At 38.6% G+C, this 21,979-nt stretch overlaps 1 protein-coding gene across 1 annotated transcript; it reads left to right on the forward strand.

Annotated features, from left to right (window-relative positions):
* The first annotated feature begins 4,300 nt into the window (after window positions 1-4,300).
* On the forward strand, window positions 4,301-21,436 carry LOC146472217 (uncharacterized). The gene is made up of 9 exons (XM_085119517.1): window positions 4,301-4,625; window positions 5,248-5,550; window positions 7,733-7,809; window positions 11,400-11,643; window positions 14,651-15,034; window positions 15,895-16,215; window positions 16,955-16,987; window positions 17,783-18,061; window positions 19,870-21,436. The coding sequence occupies exons 1-9, from the start codon at window positions 4,541-4,543 to the stop codon at window positions 20,331-20,333; spliced, it is 2,190 nt and encodes a 729-aa protein (XP_084975643.1). The 5' UTR covers window positions 4,301-4,540; the 3' UTR covers window positions 20,334-21,436.
* Window positions 21,437-21,979: the final 543 nt, after the last annotated feature.

A 21,979-nucleotide genomic window follows, 5' to 3' on the forward strand; every position in this document is an offset into this window, starting at 1 on the left:
AGTTTTGAGGAGAAGTTATCAAAATATTAAGAAAATTCATCTTGGGTGATGATATCCTAAATTCTCATGACCTCAGGGATTGAATAAGCATTGATATTACAAGGAGAAATTTGATGCTGATCATTGTTAGGGCTTAAAGGGTTAAGGATACATGCAGCTCGCTCTTGAGCCCTAAAATTTTGAACCTCTTTCGCTACTTAAATTATAAATTTGCTTTTAAAGGTGATTTTAAGCTTCGGAAGAAGGCGTAATTTATCACGAGGAAAACGTCGCTTATGTTCGAAGTTCTTTTTCAAACCTCACTTCTGTTCAGAACTCCAAAGAGACCGAGAGAAAAGCGACGTTATTTTTAACCAGGCTCGCTTCCCTTCCTTATTAATGAGCGCTAGGTAGTGTTCGGTTGCAGTGAAAATGGTATTCTGGGAAGTGCGGAGAAAAAGACTTCAGATTTCCCACAATCTACCACGTCTTAACTAAAAAGTTCAGACTTGCAATAACCCGCCGTCTTGAAATCGAGCTACGTACGGGAACAAGTCTGGTTTTCACCGTTTTTCTAAGAAACGTTAACAGAAATGTAAGAAGTTGAGTCGGTCTATTGTTTTTATGTTGCAATCCATTTCCACCGTAGCTCTTAGGAGGATCGACAATTTTGTTTGTCGTTTCACGCCACAGTTTCAAAATACCTTCCGGGGTAAACGATAAAACTGTGAGCTGGAAGTCGGGTGAATAGAATTTTGATATTTCTTTTACCTTTTCATGCGCTAGAATAGGATCCCTCGTGTCATATTAAAATTTGAAGTGGGGGGCAATCTTTTACTTGGAAAAATGGAAGACGAGAGTTCAAATAAACTGTTACAAAGCATTCAATGTATGGATGTTTATTTGTTGTCGAAGGCGGTGAGGTCGTGGCATGTCTTCACATTCTTCCCCCCCCCCCCCCCCAAGGGTGTGCACACTTCACACCCTTGGGAAATAATTTCTTTCAGGGAGTGTCTGCTTCCAACTTTTTTCCGGGCAGGCTTGTTCAAAGATTTGTTCACAAGCAACATTGTTCGGGGTCCAACCATCCATAAATTCGCTTAGTATTTCTAGATTGCTCAAAACGGTCGGACTTACGCAGGTCTTGTTAAAGGGGAAGTATCACGCGAATTTGATGTCATTTCAAAACCCAAAAATGTTTCTCAACAGAAACAAAAAGCTAGTTGCCTAGATTTCTTATAAATTATCACCCCAGTGCAATAAAACTGTTGATTAGTGCCTCTGGCCAGAGACAACAGGTCTGATTGAAACTTGAAAATGTTAGGCTAATGTTTTTCAAGTTCTCGCATTCTTGTTTCCAAAATGCGTTAGTCAAGATCACGAGTTGTTCCTTCAAGAATAGAGTTGATTTCTTTCCTCTCTTTGTTTTAGAATTTTTAACAAGAGGTCAAAAACCTCTTAACACTTCACCTTTTTAAAAAGTGTCCATAATTACCGATAGCTAGCAAGATAAATACTCTGACACTTAAATAATGTTCATTCATTCAAGTGTCAAGTCACTGTAAACACTACCGCACATGCGCTAAGCACCCTTCACGCATGCGCACACCTTATTCCTTAGGCAGCCAAGGGTAGCTGTTTCACAGAGGCGCGCTTAGAGCCGCTTTTAACCCCGACCAGGGGCCTTCAGCGGAGCAATGACGGCCACTTCAACGAGGATGTCAAAAGACAATAGGATTTAATGGCCAAATCAATCGTTCTGCGCGGCGTGCCTTATGAATTCTGGTTCATTTTTTGCCGTCCTCTGTAAAACAGCAACGTGAAACTGGACGGAGAACAGGACCACACGACGGTGATTTTTATTTTGTTTCATGTTCTTTAACAATGTGATCACCGTTCCTACCAATTCAGTTCCTGGATACTTCGGCTAGGTTACACAAATTGAAAGAATTGGAAAAATCGCAAAAAGTTCAAAAAGTTGAAGTGACCTTTGTGTTGGCGTTGCGGTTGTTAAAGGTCCGTATTGTATTTATTCAGACTGTCTCACATGGCCACGGGCGAGCTTGATATATCTTCTATCCTTTGACCATCGACTACTCCTTTAATGTCTTACGCAGTTCAAGTGTTTTCAGAAGAGTCGTACTATCCTCTTCAAACACGCGTGGGAGGCAACCAACCCACGATAATTCATTAGGACGGTTCCAGTGAGTACTTGATCAGAGCATGTGATTGCTTATGTTGCAGCTGTCTGAAGCGAAGACCACCTTCTTCAAATGCAGAGTTTGTTTTCTAATTCCTTACCTTCTTGGTCTCGCATATAAAAAGAAAAAATACCCATGAACGGGGTTGGAGATCAGACTGCCATACGGCTTCTTTTGCTTCGCATTTGTAATCATAACTATCGTATCGCGGGTTTTATCGCCACAAAGTCGTTCTCACTGACTGAGTGATAAATAGCCCTTGGTTTGCTATAAGTCAAATGAAAAATCTGCTTTCTCTTTTTAACCTTTTAAAGGGACTTGCAAGGTAAGTGACTTATAGCATAATCATGATGACCGGAAATAGACTGTTTCAGATATCTATCACTTCCGTTACAGCGAGGACCGGAAGTTCATGACACCATTTCCCGGGAAAATACTCCATCAGCTGAGGTCATGGATGTAACCATGCATATCGCATATAGACACAGAGCAATGCGTGTCATTCTTTTCTGTCGAGGAGACACTTATTTTTCATTTTCACGCAATCGAGTTTTTTCCAACCCTCAATGAACAGATCGCTTAACGAGATAGAAGCATTTATTGTATTTAATTCGTATTCTTCAAGAAACGTAGATCACGGAAATCATCCTTTTTCTTATTGCGTGATTAGACAGTAACTACATAGAACGGCGATTCGCGAATAGTACAAACGGTACTGTGTTCGCTGTATCAGCATTGTGAGAATTTAAGTCTGGTCATAAGCCAACATTATGGAGATAAGCCATTGTCCTCCTTCGTCACTTAACGCTAACTGCGACTTCTTTTTTTTTTTTTTTTTTTTGCGTGGTTGGAGCCTGAGTTAAATTGGATTCTGGCTGATCTAAAACAAATTCTCTACTAAGTTAATATTTCAGCGCCTCGATGTTAAACTAAATAATTTGATTAAACTATTCTGAGCTAAAAACATCAAATAGATCACTCGTTAAATATCGCAGTCGAGAAAGTTGTCGGAAATGCTTGCCGATAGTCTTGCAAAAGAGGATGCGCAATCTTCGGATATCCATCGCAATCGCTCGAAAAATCTTTGGTTTTCTCCGGAAATGTGTGGGAAGTGAATGTATAGTATAGCACGATTAATACTGGTCAAAATCTGCATGCTTAAAGATCTCTACAAATTGTTTAATCGATAAAACGTATTTAGGAATCATGGATAATTCGGCTTAGAAACTTTGTTGGCTTGTATCCGTAGAAATGATGTGTCATGAAAATCAAAATTCATTAATCCGTTTTTCTTTCTGCTCGAAAATGAAAACAATATCCTATCCTAACACCTCTGTAATACCCCCTTAAACCGGATGATCGTTATATCATTATGTTGTACCTGCTAATGATAAGCATGACTATCCGATCAAGTACGAGGTAACGGAAAAAAACGAGCTTTGTCTTCCCTTCACTTCACACCAGCGATGAGACATGCGCAGATACAGACAATTACTGTTCGTGTGCACTGATTCTTTGTCGAAACTCTAAGCTATATATCAAAATATTGTCGAAAACATTGTCTTTTGTTTTCGTATCAATTCATTGTACTAATGATAACTTAACATCCATCATTTTGTTGAAACTTAAGCTCTGTTACCAGAGTGCTTGGACATATTTTGGGTTTCACCCGAAATCATATCTCCTTCTTTTGTACATAATGTATTCATTTCCATAATCAGTACTTTTGATGTTTTAAATTTCTTTTGACTCAATAAGTCAGTCTTTTAACTTTCGGTTTCTAATTAGCTTTGCCGAAAAACGGCTCTTTTAGTGTATTCTTGCTACCTTTTTTGGGAATACTAGAAATATATCCCCCAGAATTAGCGTCCTTGATCAAAATTAGGCCTTGCTATTTATATTGGTGACAGAATTTCGATCTTTCGTGATTCTAGCGACTTTTTTTTGGTATCCTGAAAAAACCGCAAAACTTTATCCCAGAACGCAGATGACACCTTTTTGACGATACTTTGAAACAAGAAACTCGTTGTAACGAAGAGCACAACTCACTTTCTTAGTTTCTTCTGCCCTGCAGGGGAACACCGCATGATTGAAGAGATGAAAAGCATGTAGAATTGCCCTCAGTTTTATTTAGCAATGACTGTTCGTTACATCCAACTAAAACCTTAAAGGAAGTCAAGTTGGTTGTAAGCATAAACTTGCCCCAATTAAGAAATCCCACGCATTCAAAGAAGAAGCGGATGCCTTGAAAATTGTATATAAATGGGCCTCTTTTCTGTCCAAGCACCCTGTTCAATCACAGTTAAGGCAATTTACGAAGAAGTTGGACTTGCTGACCAAGTGCGCAGAACACATTGAAGATGGAGAGAGGTGTAATACTACGCAATATCACCCTCGTTATTTTACTCGCCAACATAGCTGCAAGTATGGTGATCAAACAAGAAAGTAAGTAAACGTTCATTTCATCTCTTTTACCAAGATAAATTCTATGTCCAGTGGGAGGATTTAAAACGCGGTAGGATCCTCTCGCCACCGCAACTTAGCATATTTGATTTGTCATGTGGTAGATCGATCAAAGACACTTTCGGCCTAGGTGGCTAGCAGTCCAAGACAACCAACTCATACATGGCAATGCGGTCTATAAAGGCCCAGCCTGAAGGGGATCTTTCCGAATGATACTAGTTGATCGCGGGTGCGCAGAGAGGGTGTAATAGCCTCAGTTTTCATAGTTTTTCGTGCGTGTCTATTTCTTGGCCCCCTACCCTTTAATACGTACTATACTGATTTCTATTAACAATGAATGTGATTAAAATTTCTGTTGATAGGCCTGCTATGTTTAACAAAGGCAAAATTAATTTTCTCGTAGTTTTGGCTCCAATATAAAAACAAAGTTTTTGGTGTAAGCCTGGTAACATGACCAGTAAGGAATGCAGACTCGCCTTCATCCGTGCTCAATGACTTTCAACTCGACCGAATGCCGTCCGACGCTCAGCAATCGAACGCTAACTTTTTCGAGCCAGTTTTGCACTAACTTGCTAGCTTTTAACCCGTATACTTTCTCTTTTAGGGAAAAATGCAAATCAGCCCACTATCAAATACTTCAGCCTTCAGAAAACCAGCGTTGCTTACATCGGAAGCACGATTAACTTGACTTGCAAAATGGACAACGCCGAAGTGGGGATCTTCCTCAAGTCTGGTGTCCCAATTAGAGAAGGAGGACGATTTACGTACACGTTTAAAGGCTATGGGAGAAACGGACTGGAGGGAACTCTTGAAATCACAAATGTCACCAAGAAAGACGAGGGGGTTTTCACTTGCTTTGCATACAAAGCTGGAAAATCTGACATGAAGACACTTACTCTAAAAACAGGTTTGTAACCTCCCATTTACGTCACACAGGGGCTTATTTTTTCCCCTTTTTATTTAGTTTATTTAGTCACCCACATAAACAGATCATATAAAGCAGGTTGAACAGAAATCGGCGATAATTACATATCGGCAGATGTGACAAGGAAGGCTAATGAAGCTACATAAGCTTATATAAACAGACTTCCTGAGACATGTTAATTAAAACGTGGATTAATACAGAGTGAACAAAGAGAAGTAAAAACAACACACATCGAACTTACGTCACAAAGCAGCTTTCAATGAGATATTGTTTAGTAAAAAAAAAAAAAAAAAAAACAAATGGACGGTGAACTTAGTGCAACGGGCAGTGAATGTTGTAACTATACTTTTCTTTCTATGTTAATTTTATGTAAATAGTGTGAAATAAATGAACCATGAACCATGAATTCCAGATTTTAAGCCCTTGAAAAAGGATGCTGAACTGTTAAATATTCGTTCTACAAAACTGTGATCTGTAGTGAGAGACAATTCGAGTTCTCACTGATGGACCTGTTGACTAGTTGTGAAGAGACTACGAAAGCTATTAGGCAAAAGACTATTATGATACGAATACAGAAAGGCAGCGATAGACAAAATTGTAACGCCTGTCAAGAACTAAAAGTTGGTTAAATAAAGTGGCGGAATTAGCTAGATAATCAGCTTTCGTTATCAGCAACAGATGCGCTTCTGCAAAAGATAAATACAGTTCAAATTAGAACAGTAGGTGGACGACCAGGCAACGTTACGATAAGTTAGGTAAGGATATTCATTTTACTTTCCCACGCCATCAGTCAAAGTTAAAGTAAATAATCTAAAAAAAGGAGCAAGGCTGATTTCACGGTCAGGGAAGTATATTTTCCAATATTTCGAAAGGCACGGCCTTTCTTTCTCAGGGTATGTTTGAGACTAACCCTGTGGCAAGATACGCTACAATTTTAAACAGTTACAATAGATTCCTGAAAAAAAAAATAGGGTAAAGTAACATCGTGTTTGTGCGTGAAGATTTTATTTTCTCCTTTGTTTTTTCTTCGGTTTGTTTATTCGTGTCCGTTCTTAAATTTGTCCATCGATCAGTCAGTAAGAGTGGTTGTACACAAGCAGCCTTTCTTGATGAAGCTAACCTCGTTCCCAGGAAGAAAGAGAGAGGACCCTGGGAACGAGGCTATGATGAGGCCACATTTATTTGACGTAACTGGAGGAAAAGTATTTCATCCAAACGCTTCGAAGTTGGTTAAAAACGTCCGACTCGGCTCAGAAAACGGCACTCTTTCGAACGTTTGATAAAGCTTCTCAAACTAGAAATCCAAAGCAAATGTTCGATAAATTTTATATTAAGATCACATTTCCAAACCTCCTTCGGAGTAGTTATGTTCTTGGTTTTCTCTTTATGAATTATTAATGAGCTATGTAAAGTTTGACACTTTTGTATGTACGACAAATAACAAAAATTATCAAAATTTTCCTTCAGGACTAGTATTCTTGCTTAAAAGCTCTTGTTCCAGTTTTTGAACAAGTTGATAGCAATGCCTTAGTTTGTTCGCCATTTACATAAACACCTGAAAATTGTCAATTGAGTGAGTCAAGAAACCATACTCGTGTGCAACCAGCCGGTCATTCAAAAGCTTTCAAACAATCAGTCATTCAGATAGTAGTAGTTACTTGATGAGTTGGTAAGTCTGTAAGACAGTTGGTCTATCATTCTATAAGTCGGTCTTTTAGTGAGTCTGACAGTCAATCAGACGGTTAGTCTACCAGTCACCATTAAGTCGATCTAACAATCAGTCAGTCATGATCAGTCACAGTCAGTCAATCCGTCTATCAGTCTAACAGTCTAACAGTTAATCAGTGAGTTGAACAGTCAGTCAGACAGTCAGTCAGTCAGTCAGTCAGTCGGTCAGTGTAACATCAATTAGTTGGCCGGTTTATCAACCAGTCGGTCAGTCAGTCAGTCAGTCAGTCAGTCAGTCACTTAGTCAGTCGGTCGGTCGGTCGGTCGGTCGGTCGGTAACTCAGTCATGCAGTCAGGCATGTGCTATCGGTCAGTCTGTCAACTAGTCGAACGCTCATCGGTCTTCCGGTCGGTTGGAGAGTTAGTCCTTTAGTCGGTCAGTCAGCTAGTTATTCAGTCAGCGCATTCCCTAATAAACATATTTAACCTCTTTCAGTTCCTTATCCTAAAGTTCACTCTGACGAACATTCAGGCCAAAGCCTTCAGTTAGCCGCTGTGGACAATGGAACACTGGTACAGTGATCGAACGATCCATCCTGCACAGGTTGAGTTTTAATTCCTTTTTTTTTTTTAACTAGAATGCATTATTTCGATTGATGCAGGGTTCCCTAGCTACAAAAAAAAAGCACTCTCGAAAGTACATTTTTGTCTTTTCTTCCTTACGTCTAGCTTATTAAAGGCTGAGTCTGAAACGTTTGGAATTTAATCAAATATTTTAGTAGCCTGCAAGCAAGCTCTCCAATCTGGGGTCTCAAGTGAGGGCGCGAGCGGCGAGCGAAAATAGCCACGGTTCGATTCCCTCGCCGCTCGCGCCCCAATAATATGTCTTGCGTGAGACTCCAGTTAGAGAGATTGCTTGCAGACTAATATTTTTGCCACTCTATTCCCACAAGGGAACTTAATTGTATTTACTCGTCATTGCTTCCGACGGGAACTGATGACAGCCGGGCAGTACTCGCAGGGTACTGTTCGTGCGTGTGGGTGTGTGTGATGGGGGAGGGGGGACACTGGTCAAAGGGGCGGGAATTACATGAAAAATAAAGCGGCCTGATCACTATTGTAGCAAATGTCCGTGGTGACAAGGTTAAAATTGTAATCCCTTTTCATTTTCTCTTTAAGGCGTAAGGAGGGGTGGGGGGGGGGGGGGTGGAGGAATTGAGGGAGCATCTTAGAAAACTGAAATTCGGAGGGGTAGGGGAGGGAAAAATTGTCTTGGATCGGTGGACAAAATTCTACCAATGTCCTCCAGTAGGCTTATGTAATTCGCTCCTAGAAAATCGGAAAAGCTCTTTTCGTTGCTAATTAGTGCAATTTCGTCTTATTTTTAAGGACCACGCCCACGGTACATTACGATGGATAAAGAGCATGACCGGCTGATCAAAAACCGCTGACACACATTTTTTTCTCTGTTGACTTTCTTTCCTCGGCTGGCTTACTTTTTTTAAAAATAAAATTTGATGTTTAACCTGAAGGGATTTCGATGTATTTCTTTTTGTAATCAGTTACTTTGCTGACTGCGACTGTACATCCTTAATCGGGAATTTCTTATTTTTAACGTCCATAAGTTATGTGCCGTTGTGGAGGGTAGGGTTTTCAATTAAAATCCTCAAAACCATAGTGACAAACCGATGGGTGGTGCCGGATCTCTTGTAGACTGGCACAGGGTATAAAAAACAGAGGGTTTGGTCTAGAATAGGGTGTTATTTTCCAAAAATTTGATTAGTTGCTTCAAAAATTTAGATCTAGTCTAGACTAGGTTTCCCGGGAATTTACACTTAAAAAAAAAACGTGTTGTAGTTGTTGTTGTACACGTAAGGACATTTGGTTTTTGCTGGACTGTGATAGTGAACAAGTTTCTGGAAAATAGCGAGTCTGGGATAGACCAGGAAGTTTGCTCTTTGGTCTAGAATAGGGTTGCAAAATGCAGCTGAAGTTGGTCTGGTTTTCAGGGCTTCACACCCTCACCCCAAAATGTTTAGAGTATCCCCGTCCGTCGTTTAGTCCGCCAACGAAGCTGAGAGGCTTTCGAATACGGTGGGAGTCTAGCGAAAGTAAAATACTCCCTCAGTGGGCTTTCCTTTACCCACCTCAAAGTTCTGAAATCTCTTGGTTTGATGGTTGGGGTAGCTGTATAACTCAGACATGATCAAAATGGGTTGGAAAGATTCCTGTTACACCTGTAAAGAGGTAAAGAGACGTAAAGACGTAAAGACGCAAAGAGCTGAGAAATATAATAAGCTAGCCACATGATAGCGTGACGTAGCCTGTGAAGAGGCTCCCGATCCCAAGTGGGGTAGAAGGCAAAGACAAAAATCGAGCTCGGGAAAGGGGGTGGGGCACCCCTATACCACGCTCCGCTCGCGATCGCCCGTCCCCCATGGCCAATTTTTCTTTCCGCCCTATACCCCACTTGGGAGCCTGTTCACGGGCGCGGAAATTAAAGTCTGGGGGTGTATATATGTGTACAAGACTACGAATCATGGCCACTGGTGTAAGCCGATTAAAATGTTTGCCGTTTGATGGAAGGAAGGAAAGAAGAAAGGAAGGAAGGAAGGAAGGAAGGAAGGAAGGAAGGAAGGAAGGAAGGAAGGAAGGCATAAAGAAAGAAAGAAAGAAAGAAAGAAAGAAAGAAAGAAAGAAAGAAAGAAATAAAGAAAGAAAGAAAGAAAGAAAGAAAGAAAGAAATAAAGAAAGAAAGAAAGAAAGAAAGAAAGAAAGAAAGAAAGAAAGAAAGAAAGAAAGAAAGAAAGAAAGAAAGAGAGAATGAAACTGAACAAAGAAAGAAGGAGAGAATCTCCGTGGAAAAAGTTGGTTCCATAATAATTTTTTTTTAATTTTTAAAAATGACAAATGGAAATTCTTTGAAACCTTTACTCGACATAACGGTTAACTTTTTTCCAGGCTTCGGAATGGTAACGTTCGGTGGGAAGATGTAATAAAGGGAGACGAGAGAAACTTCAGTGAATATGAATATAATATGAAGCATATATTTGAACTACGGATGAAAGATTAAATAGAAGAAAGAACCTCGCAGTTATTGACGAGAATAGTAACTCATACTTTTGTTTTCTGGTTTCTGTTTGAAAGGCGTGCCACAAGCTTACCACACTCTGTTTGTGATAATAATTATAGTGTTTCGAACGTTTTTTCAGTTTAAATTTTAGTCTCCTATATATTTAGCCTGCTAACGCAGACGTATTTCCGGCTGTCGCTTCTCTCCGCGGAGAGAAGCCGGGCGCGGGTTGCCATGCAACGTTCTCCCGAGTGTACGTGTAGGTCTAGCGTTCTATAAAGTAAGAACATGAAAGAACATGTCCTGTTGTCCTAAATATTGTACACGGAAAAGATTTGCTGAGTAATGATGATAATAGGAGCAAACCTAAATTACTTATCCGAATTTTCGTCGTCCAACAATTCTTGGTATAGCCTCCCACGCAGTCATTTTTAGGGGACTCAGGGAGGAGTTAATACGAGTCCCTTAAAACGACTGTGTGGGAGGCTTTTCTTGGTACAGATAACAGAGATTTAATAACTTCGCGGAAATTAACGCCCCGCTTATTGCACTTTTTTTGTTTTGGTGCTGACCAAAAGAAAAGCGGGCTCTGGTGACTATGGGCGGCAATCGAAACAGGAAATAATGGGCAATCGATTTACGCGTAAATCACCTATATTTATTCGAATAAAGTATTATCAAACTCACCGTAGTAAAAGTAGAAGGGAGATATAGTATTAAAGCAAAAAATGCCTATTAAAATGAAATTTGTTGCAAAGTCAGTGGGGCGTAAATATTTTACGTATGCAAAATTGGACAAAGCACTTCCGGGTAAAGTTCCAAATTTGGAAAACGATTACCAACTTCCGCTCCCGAGGAGTGGCGGCAAAAATAATCGGTTTCCTATTAATTTGCGTCACTTTCGCTTTAAAGTTCAAATTATATTCGTTGTATCGTGAGTATATATCTCACTCTGATTCGACTCTGAAAGGGAACCTTATATTTTAGGGGAGTTTCCATTGAAGAAACGTTTCGATAAGACGATTTCCTCTCTGCTATGGTAAGTCCACTTGCTGACGGAAGGCACGTCTCGCGCAAAAACGCCTGAAAGAATCTGCACAGTTCAATGGGGCTCAAAATTTTCTTGATTTTCACTGTCGTTGCCCTCAAATTCGTCTCTGTTGGCTCGAAACATGTGGATCTTGAACCAAACTGTCATCCTGAAACGGTTTCTTGTTCCTGTATGAAGTCTGCGCGAAGGAATGGATTTCAACTGAACGTGACTGTGAAATCGTGTACTCGTGATCGGAAATATGAAGATGGGAAAGCTCTTTGCTATGAGAAGTGTAGAAAAGGTGAGCCTTTTGCTCTACTAGTCTGTCTTGCTTCATAAGTTTGATATCTTATTCTTGCGTTTTTTCGGTTGCTATTTGTTCATTCTTTCCGTTTAGAGTTTGTGATAATTTGAAGGTAATAATGTTGTGCAATTGCAATGTTGAAGTGCGGTTTGTTTACATAAACCGATTCCTTTTAATTTTTAATATGCTCGACCTTTTAAAAAATTGAATCAGTGATTGAATATTTGAATTCAAACGGAGATCATTTTCACCTAGAGAGAGAAAACAATCCTTGTTTATTGCGTATAAAAATTATACGTACTGGGCTTTTTGCGTTGGTTGTTTTTCCAGTAAGAACTGGATCAGAATTTCCAAGAATTTCAATAGGTGCAGCACTCATGGAAAGTACTTTCCTGAAATTCTTTGAGAACGTGGGTTAGGTACTAATAATTAAGTAGATGTGACTTGCTGAAGTTATTTAAATGTCAACTAGGCGAATCGAAAAGAAATTAAAAGTACTTTTACAATAAGCTTACTATTTACAAGACTAAAAGGTTAAAAAGATATTAAAAAAAACAAACGTGTTCGACTAATCAAGTCATCCTCAGGGCAAAAAAGTACTTTTATTTTGCTGTTTTTTTTTTTAATCAGTGTGTTAAAATGTAACCGCAAGGTAAACCCATTAATACGCTTGTTTGAGTAGAATGGTATAGTCTCTATTTGATATTGTAAAAGAGATACAAATTAATAATTACTTCCCACACCAAAGGCGACCGACCTTTTTGTAATTCAATAACTGTTAAGGTCTGTTAACTAAAAGCTTTTGTCTTTAAATAGGTTAGTAATGTAAAAATAACAACTTCACTCACTCAATTAAAATCATAACATTTGAAAGGCTTTTAAAGTGATTCAAATGTATTGTAAAAATTCTGTGCTTTGATTGGTCCAGAAAAGTTGATATTTCCTAAGCCACAAGGCATGACATTATTAGGTATTGTTTATATGACATGTGCTGTAGATTATTAGATTAACCGGTGTTTTTCTAAGGGAAACAAAAAAGTTAAATAATGGCAATAAAATAAATATAGTTTCTTCGTAATACACTGAGTCAGGTATCTTTTAGTTGGTAAGAGTTATACACTGTACTATTATCAAAGCTCTGCGCAAAATTTCCCTTTGATAATGCTCTACTTCACGCTAGATAATTTGCACAACTGATCATGGTATTCACTGGTTCAAAGAATGAAGTTTTAATAATTAATTCGAAAGCCTGAATCTCTGAGCTGTCTAACTTGATTATTTGGGTTGTATACTTTTGTGTTGATTTGAAACGTCTAGATCGAGGCCTAGAGTGTAATGTGACAAAATAATATTTAAAGTTGTGAAATTATGGAATTTGATGTAACATCTGTTAAGAGCATGATGAAAAATGCATGTGTACTGGCTACATGTACAGGTCAGTATCTTGTTGTAATTTGGTGATGTTGAGATGTTGACACTTTTTTACTCAAATTGTGTCCTATAATATATAATAATTAATTATAATTATAATTAATAATTAATTATAATAATAATAATAATAATAATTAATATCACTTTCTTTATCCTTTCTTGTTGTGAAAAATGAAATTACGAGGGTGTCAGTATAAGAAGTAATAACCCAACTATTATAATCTTACAAATCTTTTACAGTTACATTAAGTTCTCAAAATGCATTGTGGACTAGCTAGTGCAAACAACATTGATCCTTGAGATGCCAGAGCAGAGATATTATAGCCATGTATATGCTTGGTAACTGGTACACAGGGGTCATTAGTGCAGTTCAGTTCAGTTCATTCTATTCGCACTTCGATATTTTGTTAAATTTTATTTACAAAGTGTAATTGAAGGGGTGCGTGTAATAAGACCCTAAGTGACTTTTGATGTAAGTTCAAATTCTTCTTTTGTTTCACAAGCGAATACAAGACAACTATGAAGGAGAATCTAGTAATTTATTAGAAGTCACTTAGGGCTTTGTTTCAGGCACCCCTTCACTTTATATAATAATTAAAGAATTGAAAAAATTGTCAAATACTGTACTTGTGAGATGTTCGTGGCTGCCTAGTATAGTCTAACACAGCATTTCATCTCGGCCAAGGGACTCTTCAGAGACCTTCAGAATTTATAGGCAATTTCGTTGAGCATCATGCCCAAAGTCCCGTTCGCAAATTCAAGATGTTATAGCAGTCTGCAAGCCCTTTATTGCAGAAGGATTTACCAACCGCACATACACGAGTTGAAATATACATGTAATGTATACAATAAAGAATTGAAAAATTGTCAATTACTTGTGAAATGTTCATGGCTAGTCTGAAGGTCTCTGAAGAGTCTCTTGGCCGAGACGAAACACCTCGTCAGACTATAATAGCCATGAACAAAGTGTAATAATTATTATTGCTTAAGTAATAAGACAGTAAAGAAGGAAGATGGAAATATATGGCTGTGGGGGAAAGTGTGCAGTGGTAAGAGGAGCACTGTCAGCTTTCAAGCAACTGCTTACAATTGGATATAAAGATTAAGGTGTATTAAGTGCCATACTGTGGCTAGCTTTGGAGTGGCTTTGGAGAAAGTCAGTTTGCAGAGAACTATTTGAGTATGATTTATGGAGAATGACAATATTTATAGGTGCTGAAATGCATCTTTCTGTAGATCATAATGTCAAAGCATATTGTGGTGTACTAGGCCAGAAGAAATTAGTTTTAAATGTTCTGACCTGGGTGGAGACAAAATTGGAATGGTTTGTATGAAGTCATTAGGGCATAAATTATCAATATCCCATCATTAGATCACAAATAAGTTGCTTATATATATTTTAGTTGGCAAGTGGGTATTTTTCATCAGCTCTTTCAGAATGTCACATCAAATCTCTTAATTTCACAAATTTAGTTTTTATGATGTCATTATCAGCTTCGGCTCATGAAAAGTTTGAGTTTTGAAGCAGGATTAAAATGTTATGTTATAAAAAAGAAACTTGTTGCTTTTGCAGCTTATTTTGTGCTTAGAAGACAAAGACGTAATGCTGGCACCCCAAATCTCAATTGCCGTAATGGAACAATAATACCGTCGGATTCATCATCTTCCATAAAAGCCCGGCCTCCGGAGGTTCGCATCAATGGCCTTTCAAGAGACCTCAGTAAAGGAACAGATGTCACATTCAAGTGCACAGTGGTTTCCACTCTAGCTGCAAATGTAACATGGCTCTTAAATGGAGTCCCAATAATGGAACAAAATAACAGCAGGCATGAATTTTTGGAATGCTTGACAGTTTTACACGTAAAAATGGTATCAACCAAAGATGCAGGGAATTATACTTGTGTAGTACAAAATGCGATTGGACAAGCAACAGCTTCCTCACATCTGTCTGTGCATCGTAAGTAACTCTTATAAAAAACTTATATTTTCACCAATATTATTGAAAGTGATATGCAATTGTGAAAGAGTAGTAAAAACAACATTAGATATTTTATTAATTATTAACAGGATACTTAAAATTCAACACCAATCCCACAAACTCAACCTCCCCCCCCCCCCCCCCTAACTCAAATTAGATTTTCGGTTTCCTTTGGGAGTTTGAGATAGTGGGGCTCTACTGTCAGTAGTAATAGATCTTAGATTGTTACTCTCAAGTGAAATTTCCTTTCAGTTTTATCTTAGGTGTCCATGCAGGAAGCAAAAGTCTCAAAATTATTATTCAATGTGACATGCGTTCCTCTCTGCTTCTTTAATTTACTTCTTTAGGGGAAGCAGGGATGGTGCCGCGGTGAGAGCACTTGCCTCCCACCAGCATGGCCTGGGTCCAATTCCTGGACATGGTCACTTATGTCCAGACATGCACCTAGCCCTGAATTTGGGTACTAATTCATATAAAGCAGGCCTTTTTGTCATTTTCATAAGACTTCACATTTGAGGGAATTATGTGTGTTTTAGTGAAAATTAAGGTCAGGGGACACCCTGTGATGTCTATCATACAGTTCATGAATCTCATGAGCATGCATTTCTGGATATATCTTCACTTGGTGTCATATGTGGGTTGAGTTTATTGTTGGTTCTTGTCCTGACTCCGAGAGTTTCTCCAGGTACTCTGGTACCTCTCTTCAAAAACCAGCATTTCCAAATTCGATCCGAAATCTTAGGGCTACAGGCTTGTCAGTCAAAACAGACTGTGGAGTGTCACCTATGTTAAACAAAGTTGATTTATTTATTTTTAATTAATTAATTTATTTTACACAGAAAAAAACAAAGGCCCATACATATTGTACTTGGGGCTTGATGATAACAGTGGTGCAAATACTGCGATTATTGGGAGCAGTGTGAACTTGACCTGTAAAACCCAGAATCCTGATGTGCAAAATTCCTTTCAAAAGAATGGTTCCACGGTGAAAGAGGGTGATGGGATGCATTACACTTTGTATTACATTGAGGATGTTGAGGGTAACACCAAGGTCGCTAAACTTGAGATCAAGAATATCACGTTTGATGATGCTGGGAACTACACTTGTGTTGCATTTCTGGATGGTATTACAAAAAACTCTGCCTTTGAGCTAAAAGTTGGTATGTATTATTCGTTTTGGAGCTAACAGATGTATCTCTCACGTACCTAATATTCTTACTATTTTTCGTGCATACTTAATTTCGCGAAAATTTGGGAGCTAAATTTCGTGTCTGAGTATTAATTTTTGTGATTGCAAGAAAAAATAGCAAAAGTGTACTCAATTTTGTGATTTGCCAGTGTTTCCTTGAGCTAAGGGCACTTATTACAAGAATAAGGAAATACTGGAAAGATACAAAGGTCTGGTTCAATTACTCTAACTACAAGGAGCCTACAAATGGAAACTTTGATGACTGTATACTAATAAAAGAGGTTTTTGGCCGAATTACAAGCTAAAGAAAATAGTGAATCAGAGGAAGAGTGCTAGTCAAAAACAAGATTGGAAAGATTTTTTCAAGGACAGATAGTTACAGTTTTTAAATTCACAACAATTCACCACAAGGCCCAGTTAACTCAGAACATTTAAAACTCTTATTGTTTTGTTATTAATATGATATCTTATTAAATTTCAGATGTGTAAATTTTGTGTAATCTTTTTTTTGCAAGTATTAAATTTCATGGTTTTTTTTTTTGAAACCGCAGAAATCATGAAAATTAGTAAGAATATTGACAGAGGTAGATCAGAATCACAAGTTAGAGTAACTAGTGATCAGTGAGTGTATGAATTTTCATATAATACTATTCACTTTCATACAAAAGTCAATCTGCCACTTATGAGGTCTTTTCTCTTTTAATTTTCAGTACATCCCAGGGATAAAAATGAGCCACAAAAAGGTATCAGCCATAGTCATATTATCTAGTCACATGTACATGTAGTTATCAATAGCTAAAAGGACTTCAAATGGAAAAGGATTCAGCTAATAACGAGATGATTCATTTCAAAGTGGAATAATTTATTTTTGGAGACTCTATCTTTGCGAGCTTGATTTCTCGATCATTAGCTTTGCATTTAATTAATAATAATGTTTTTTTTAAAAGTACGTAAAATTTAATTATGATCATCTGGGTGAGTGTAGTCCTGAGAAGGACTGTTTGAGGTGACATTGACTGACATTTCAACAACCTGAGTGGAAGTCATCTTCAGAGTCAAGTGAATTGTGGAACGTCAGTAGTTGGTATATATGTCTCTGGTTATTAACGTGATTGGTCAATGCAGTCAAGATATTATTGGTCATTTGTCAGTAAGCCAAACTGACAAACAACCAATTACAAAAACAGTAAGCCCAAATCAACTATGATGTTATAGTATAAATTGGTATAAATCTATTACCTGTTTAAAATCCTCTTCGCAGACAATTCAAAAATGCAGAGAAGCAGCGGCCATTTTGTTGACAACTGCACACTGTGAGGCTACTGACTCTACTAACTATCTACAACAGAATAGATAGTGAGTAGCATAGCCAATAAATGTACAGTGTTCCTGATAGAATGCTATTAGATTTATACTAAAAATATATAGAGGATCAGTGAAATGACTTAAACTCACTCAATTAGAACCCCTTCCCCCACCCCTTCAGTTAATTTGCCCAACTGAAAGTTGTTCTACCATTTTCTTGTTTGGTTCATTAGATAAAGAGACATTCAGCTCCCCTCACATTACTTCTTCTGAAATCATTGGAATTGCCTTTGGTGTCTTTGGCGCGGTAGTAGTTGTATTGATATTGTTTTGTGTTAAGAAGAGGACACTATGGCCGTCTCTGTACAAAACCAGGTCTACAAGTACAAAGCAGCTTGATCTTCTCTCAACTCCTAGTGAGCTGGTAGTGACCAAGAGCGAAGAGAATGGGTCGTGCGGAAAAACAAATGACACTCAATATTCGAGGGTAGTAAGAAAGCCCCCAGAAGTAGGTGAGTGTGCATTGTACAAGATTTACTGTACACAATACAGTCAACTCCCTTTATTGCGGACACCCCTGGGACCGCAAGTTAGTGCCCTAAATAGCGAGAATCTGTATAGCTGGAATTTGTTTCAGTCAAACGTCTGTAATTTAGTTTTGCCGCTGATTTAACTGCTCTCCGTATTATCGGGGTGTCCATAATAGCCATGCATCTGCAAGGTGAGAGTTGACCAAGTGTATAAACAGAGATGCCAACTCTCTGCATATGCTGGGAATGGATTTGTTTTGTAGTTCTCTACAATTAACTAAGATTTTAAGCCCAGATTTTTACAAAAGTCCAAAGTTTTGGTGGATCTTTTACTAGTTTAGGTTAAAGCATTTGACAATTGCAATGATAATGAGAGAAAATGACAAAACTCAACATATTAACTAATAGCAAAATAATCCAAAAGTAAATGGTGGGGGGGGGGGGGGGGGGCAGAAGAAAGAAACAGAACTATTGTTCATCCCAATTGCAAACTAACTCCCTTAAGGTAAGATATTCTATACTTACAAACAGTAGGTTATTTGGAAACATGCTGAGGACTGTAAGTTTCTTGCTTAGACAGATAAAATGAATATGTTAAAGAAGTCGTATATAGAAACCAAAAGGAAACAGGTTAATTTTGAGGGAAGGCGAGGCGGGGTTAGGGTTGATGTGGGCCTATTTTTGGGGGAGGGGGGGGGGGGGGGGCAATCTGGTCAATTTTCCTGGTGGACTGGTTAATGGAGGAAAGAGTACCATACATGAATAAATCTCTAGACTCCAGCATTTCTGTATAAGTCCTCCATTGTTAAGCACCAGTAACAGAACTTTAAAATTAAAAAAATGTTATTGTTCAAACTTCAAAGCCACCACCTCAAAGCATAACAAATACAACAACAAATATGCACTGCTCTTGGGTGAAAGTCCTTGAAATAGAATGTTGCACTTCCCCCTCAAGGGAGAGGATAATTAAGGATATTATTATTATCATCATCATCATCATCACATCACCATCATCATTATCATCATCATCATCATCATCATCATCATCATCGTCATCTTTATCATAGTGGGATGCTGATCATTAATTTGTATGTGTACCAGTCTTATTTGGGGGAGGGTCTTCTTCAAGAAAATACAGAACCTCGAACATTTTTATAATAATTTTTGCATTCGACGTAGGGAGAACGCACTCCCAATACAGATTGGAGTCGAGATTGTATGGGATAACGTTGATTGAATGAATGGATCTTGGGACAAGTATCTGGCATCTGCGGGGAGAATGACATCACAAAGGAGAGAGATCCTGGTATTGAGATCATCGAATGCACTCCCAATCTTTGATTTTTACTAGTTTTACGCAAAAATTGGTCTCCCTAGATTCGATTGAAATAGTCGGGTGTTTTCAATAACTTGTCAGAGCTTTCTGCATTTTCCATAGCAGTTATTACTAGTAGTAATCATAGATTACAGACAACCTCGTTCCCAGGGTCTCTCGTCTTCATCTTGGAAGATGAGAGACCCTGGGAACGAGGCTGGATTAGAGAGTGCGTTTGATGTCACCAGGCAAATCTCAATCCCAATCTCTTTGTGATGTCATCCGCCCCTGCCAAAATATCTGCGGGGAATACCAGATGTGCGTCCCAAGATCCATCGACCCATCCATGACAAGTCCCATGAAATCTCGACTCAAATCCGTATTAGGAAGCGTTCCTCGTTTCTGAGAACGCAATAAATTATAGTTTATTGGCATTGATTGTATCTCACGTTACTGTGCAAATTATTTATTTTAGATTGCGAGGCCAAATATGACGTCTTTATCTGCTACAGCTCGAAGGATCTCACCTGGGTCAGAGAACTCTTAGCAGAACTTGAAAACCGACAGTTTGTCTGTTGCATAGACTACAGAGATTTTATTCCCGGTCCACCAATCGTGGAAAACATCACTCAAGCTATTTACTATAGCAGAAAAACAATTGCGGTCCTTTCACCAGATTTTCTGGATAGTGAATGGTGTAAAGAAGAACTTCAGAGAGCACTGACCAGAATTCGTTCACATCAAGTCGTGCCCGTTATGTACAGGAAGTGTACGGTGCCTCTAGTTCTGCTAGACAGAACTTATCTTGACTGGGAAAACTGCAATGTAAAGCCTTTTTTTTGGACTCAGCTTGAAACATCTTTGAAGTTGCCTAATGAATGTGAGACTGACCACTTTGATGTTAATACAACTGATCCTTTACTTTCCTGTGAAACTTAGAGTGCAGCGTAGCACTGGTTAGCTCTGTCTTACGGGTTAAGACAAAATTAACTCTAGCATTAATTTTTAAAATGCCACTGAACAACAACAACAACAACAACAATTTATTTCTACAAATTCAGATATAAGTTGCTTGTCCCGCAAATAGCCACAAAGCTAGTCGAGGCGAGACAAGACGAGTACGAGAAGATAATGGAAAGTAAACTGAAGGAAATGTGGTGCACACAAGGTAAAGAAAAAAATCCTTGACCTCGGTGGAATTCAAAACTATGATCACCGACGCTCTATCAACTGATCTACGAGGCCAGAATCCAACGGCCGCTCTACATTTACCACAATACCTTGCAAACCTAAAACAGCCAATAGGCACATAGAAACGCCATATTTTTGCGAAATTCGTCCTTGCACTAACAACATTGTGCGTTTTTATGACCGTTTTTAGGGTCTTCGTATGCTAAGAATTATGGGTACACATGCTAGTCGCCATCTTTGATATGGTATTGGTATTTAATTTGGTATTTTATTCATCCACATTACACGGATGAGTACAAGACTCGTTTAAACGTGAACGTGCCAAATAACTATAAATCCAGTACCTATTAAAAAGTATTAAATAAATCAATGGGAAAAGAAATATTCGAAAACCAACAATACTGTGGGGAAAACTAGCTATATAAAATCCAAACTATGAACAGAAGTTACAATTTCACTTAATTCCAGTTGTATCCTGATTTGTTTTGGGATAGAACAGAACGTAGAGGTGAAAGCAGACTTGAGAAAGGTTAAATTATCGAACCCCAAACGGCAAAGAGTTCAAATCTGGCAAGAACAGCACTGTGCAGACCTAATATGGCAGGGCGTTACATGCTATCGGGCTGGATCAGCGAGTCAACAACCCATTGGACTTTGTGAAACGGTCAGCCTGTTCTTGAACTTTTTCCTTCACAACAAATGATCCTATTTTTTTTTCCTGCGTTGAATTAGTCAAGTGATGCCATTGTAAACCGTGTTTTTAAAAATGCAATTTTGTATTTTAGTAAGTTAAACGTTATAAGACCTAGTAAATATTAAATCAGCAAAGACTGAACGACATTTCTGGTTAAGCTGTTTTATTCGTTACTTTGCTGAAAGCTTTCTGATAGCTGCAGGGGCGGGGGAGAACACTCTGGTCAGCCTACTAGTAAATCCACAACTAGTTTGAATTAGCAGAGACTGAACGACATTGCTGGTTAAGCTGTTTTATTCGTTACTTTGCTGAAAGCGTTCTGATAGCTGCAGGGGCGGGGGAGAACACTCTGGTCAGCCTGGCACTTTTTTGGTAATCTGAATCATACGTCAATTTTTGTTGGATGATTCTGATACGAAAATTTGTAGAGTCTTCTCCCCCGCCCCTGGAAAGCTGTCAATAGCCATTTTAGATTTGCTAATCGCACCATCTCGCCCGCCACTCTTACGGTTTGTTTGGCCAGTAGCACTTGCTTGACGGCGCTCGTACTTTTTCTTGTTGCTTCTTAAGGCCAAGTAATACGGGCAACATTTTCTTTCAACTTGTCGCACAACAATGTTGCATTGCAAGTTGCCATCGTTTGTTGCCCGCATTACCACCTCCGCGCGCAACAAATTTTCAAATTCAAGTTTCTTTATTT

Source organism: Pavona decussata, unplaced genomic scaffold (assembly GCF_977016875.1).
Source record: "Pavona decussata unplaced genomic scaffold, jaPavDecu1.1 SCAFFOLD_100, whole genome shotgun sequence".
In the NCBI taxonomy this organism is placed as follows: Eukaryota; Metazoa; Cnidaria; class Anthozoa; order Scleractinia; family Agariciidae; genus Pavona; species Pavona decussata.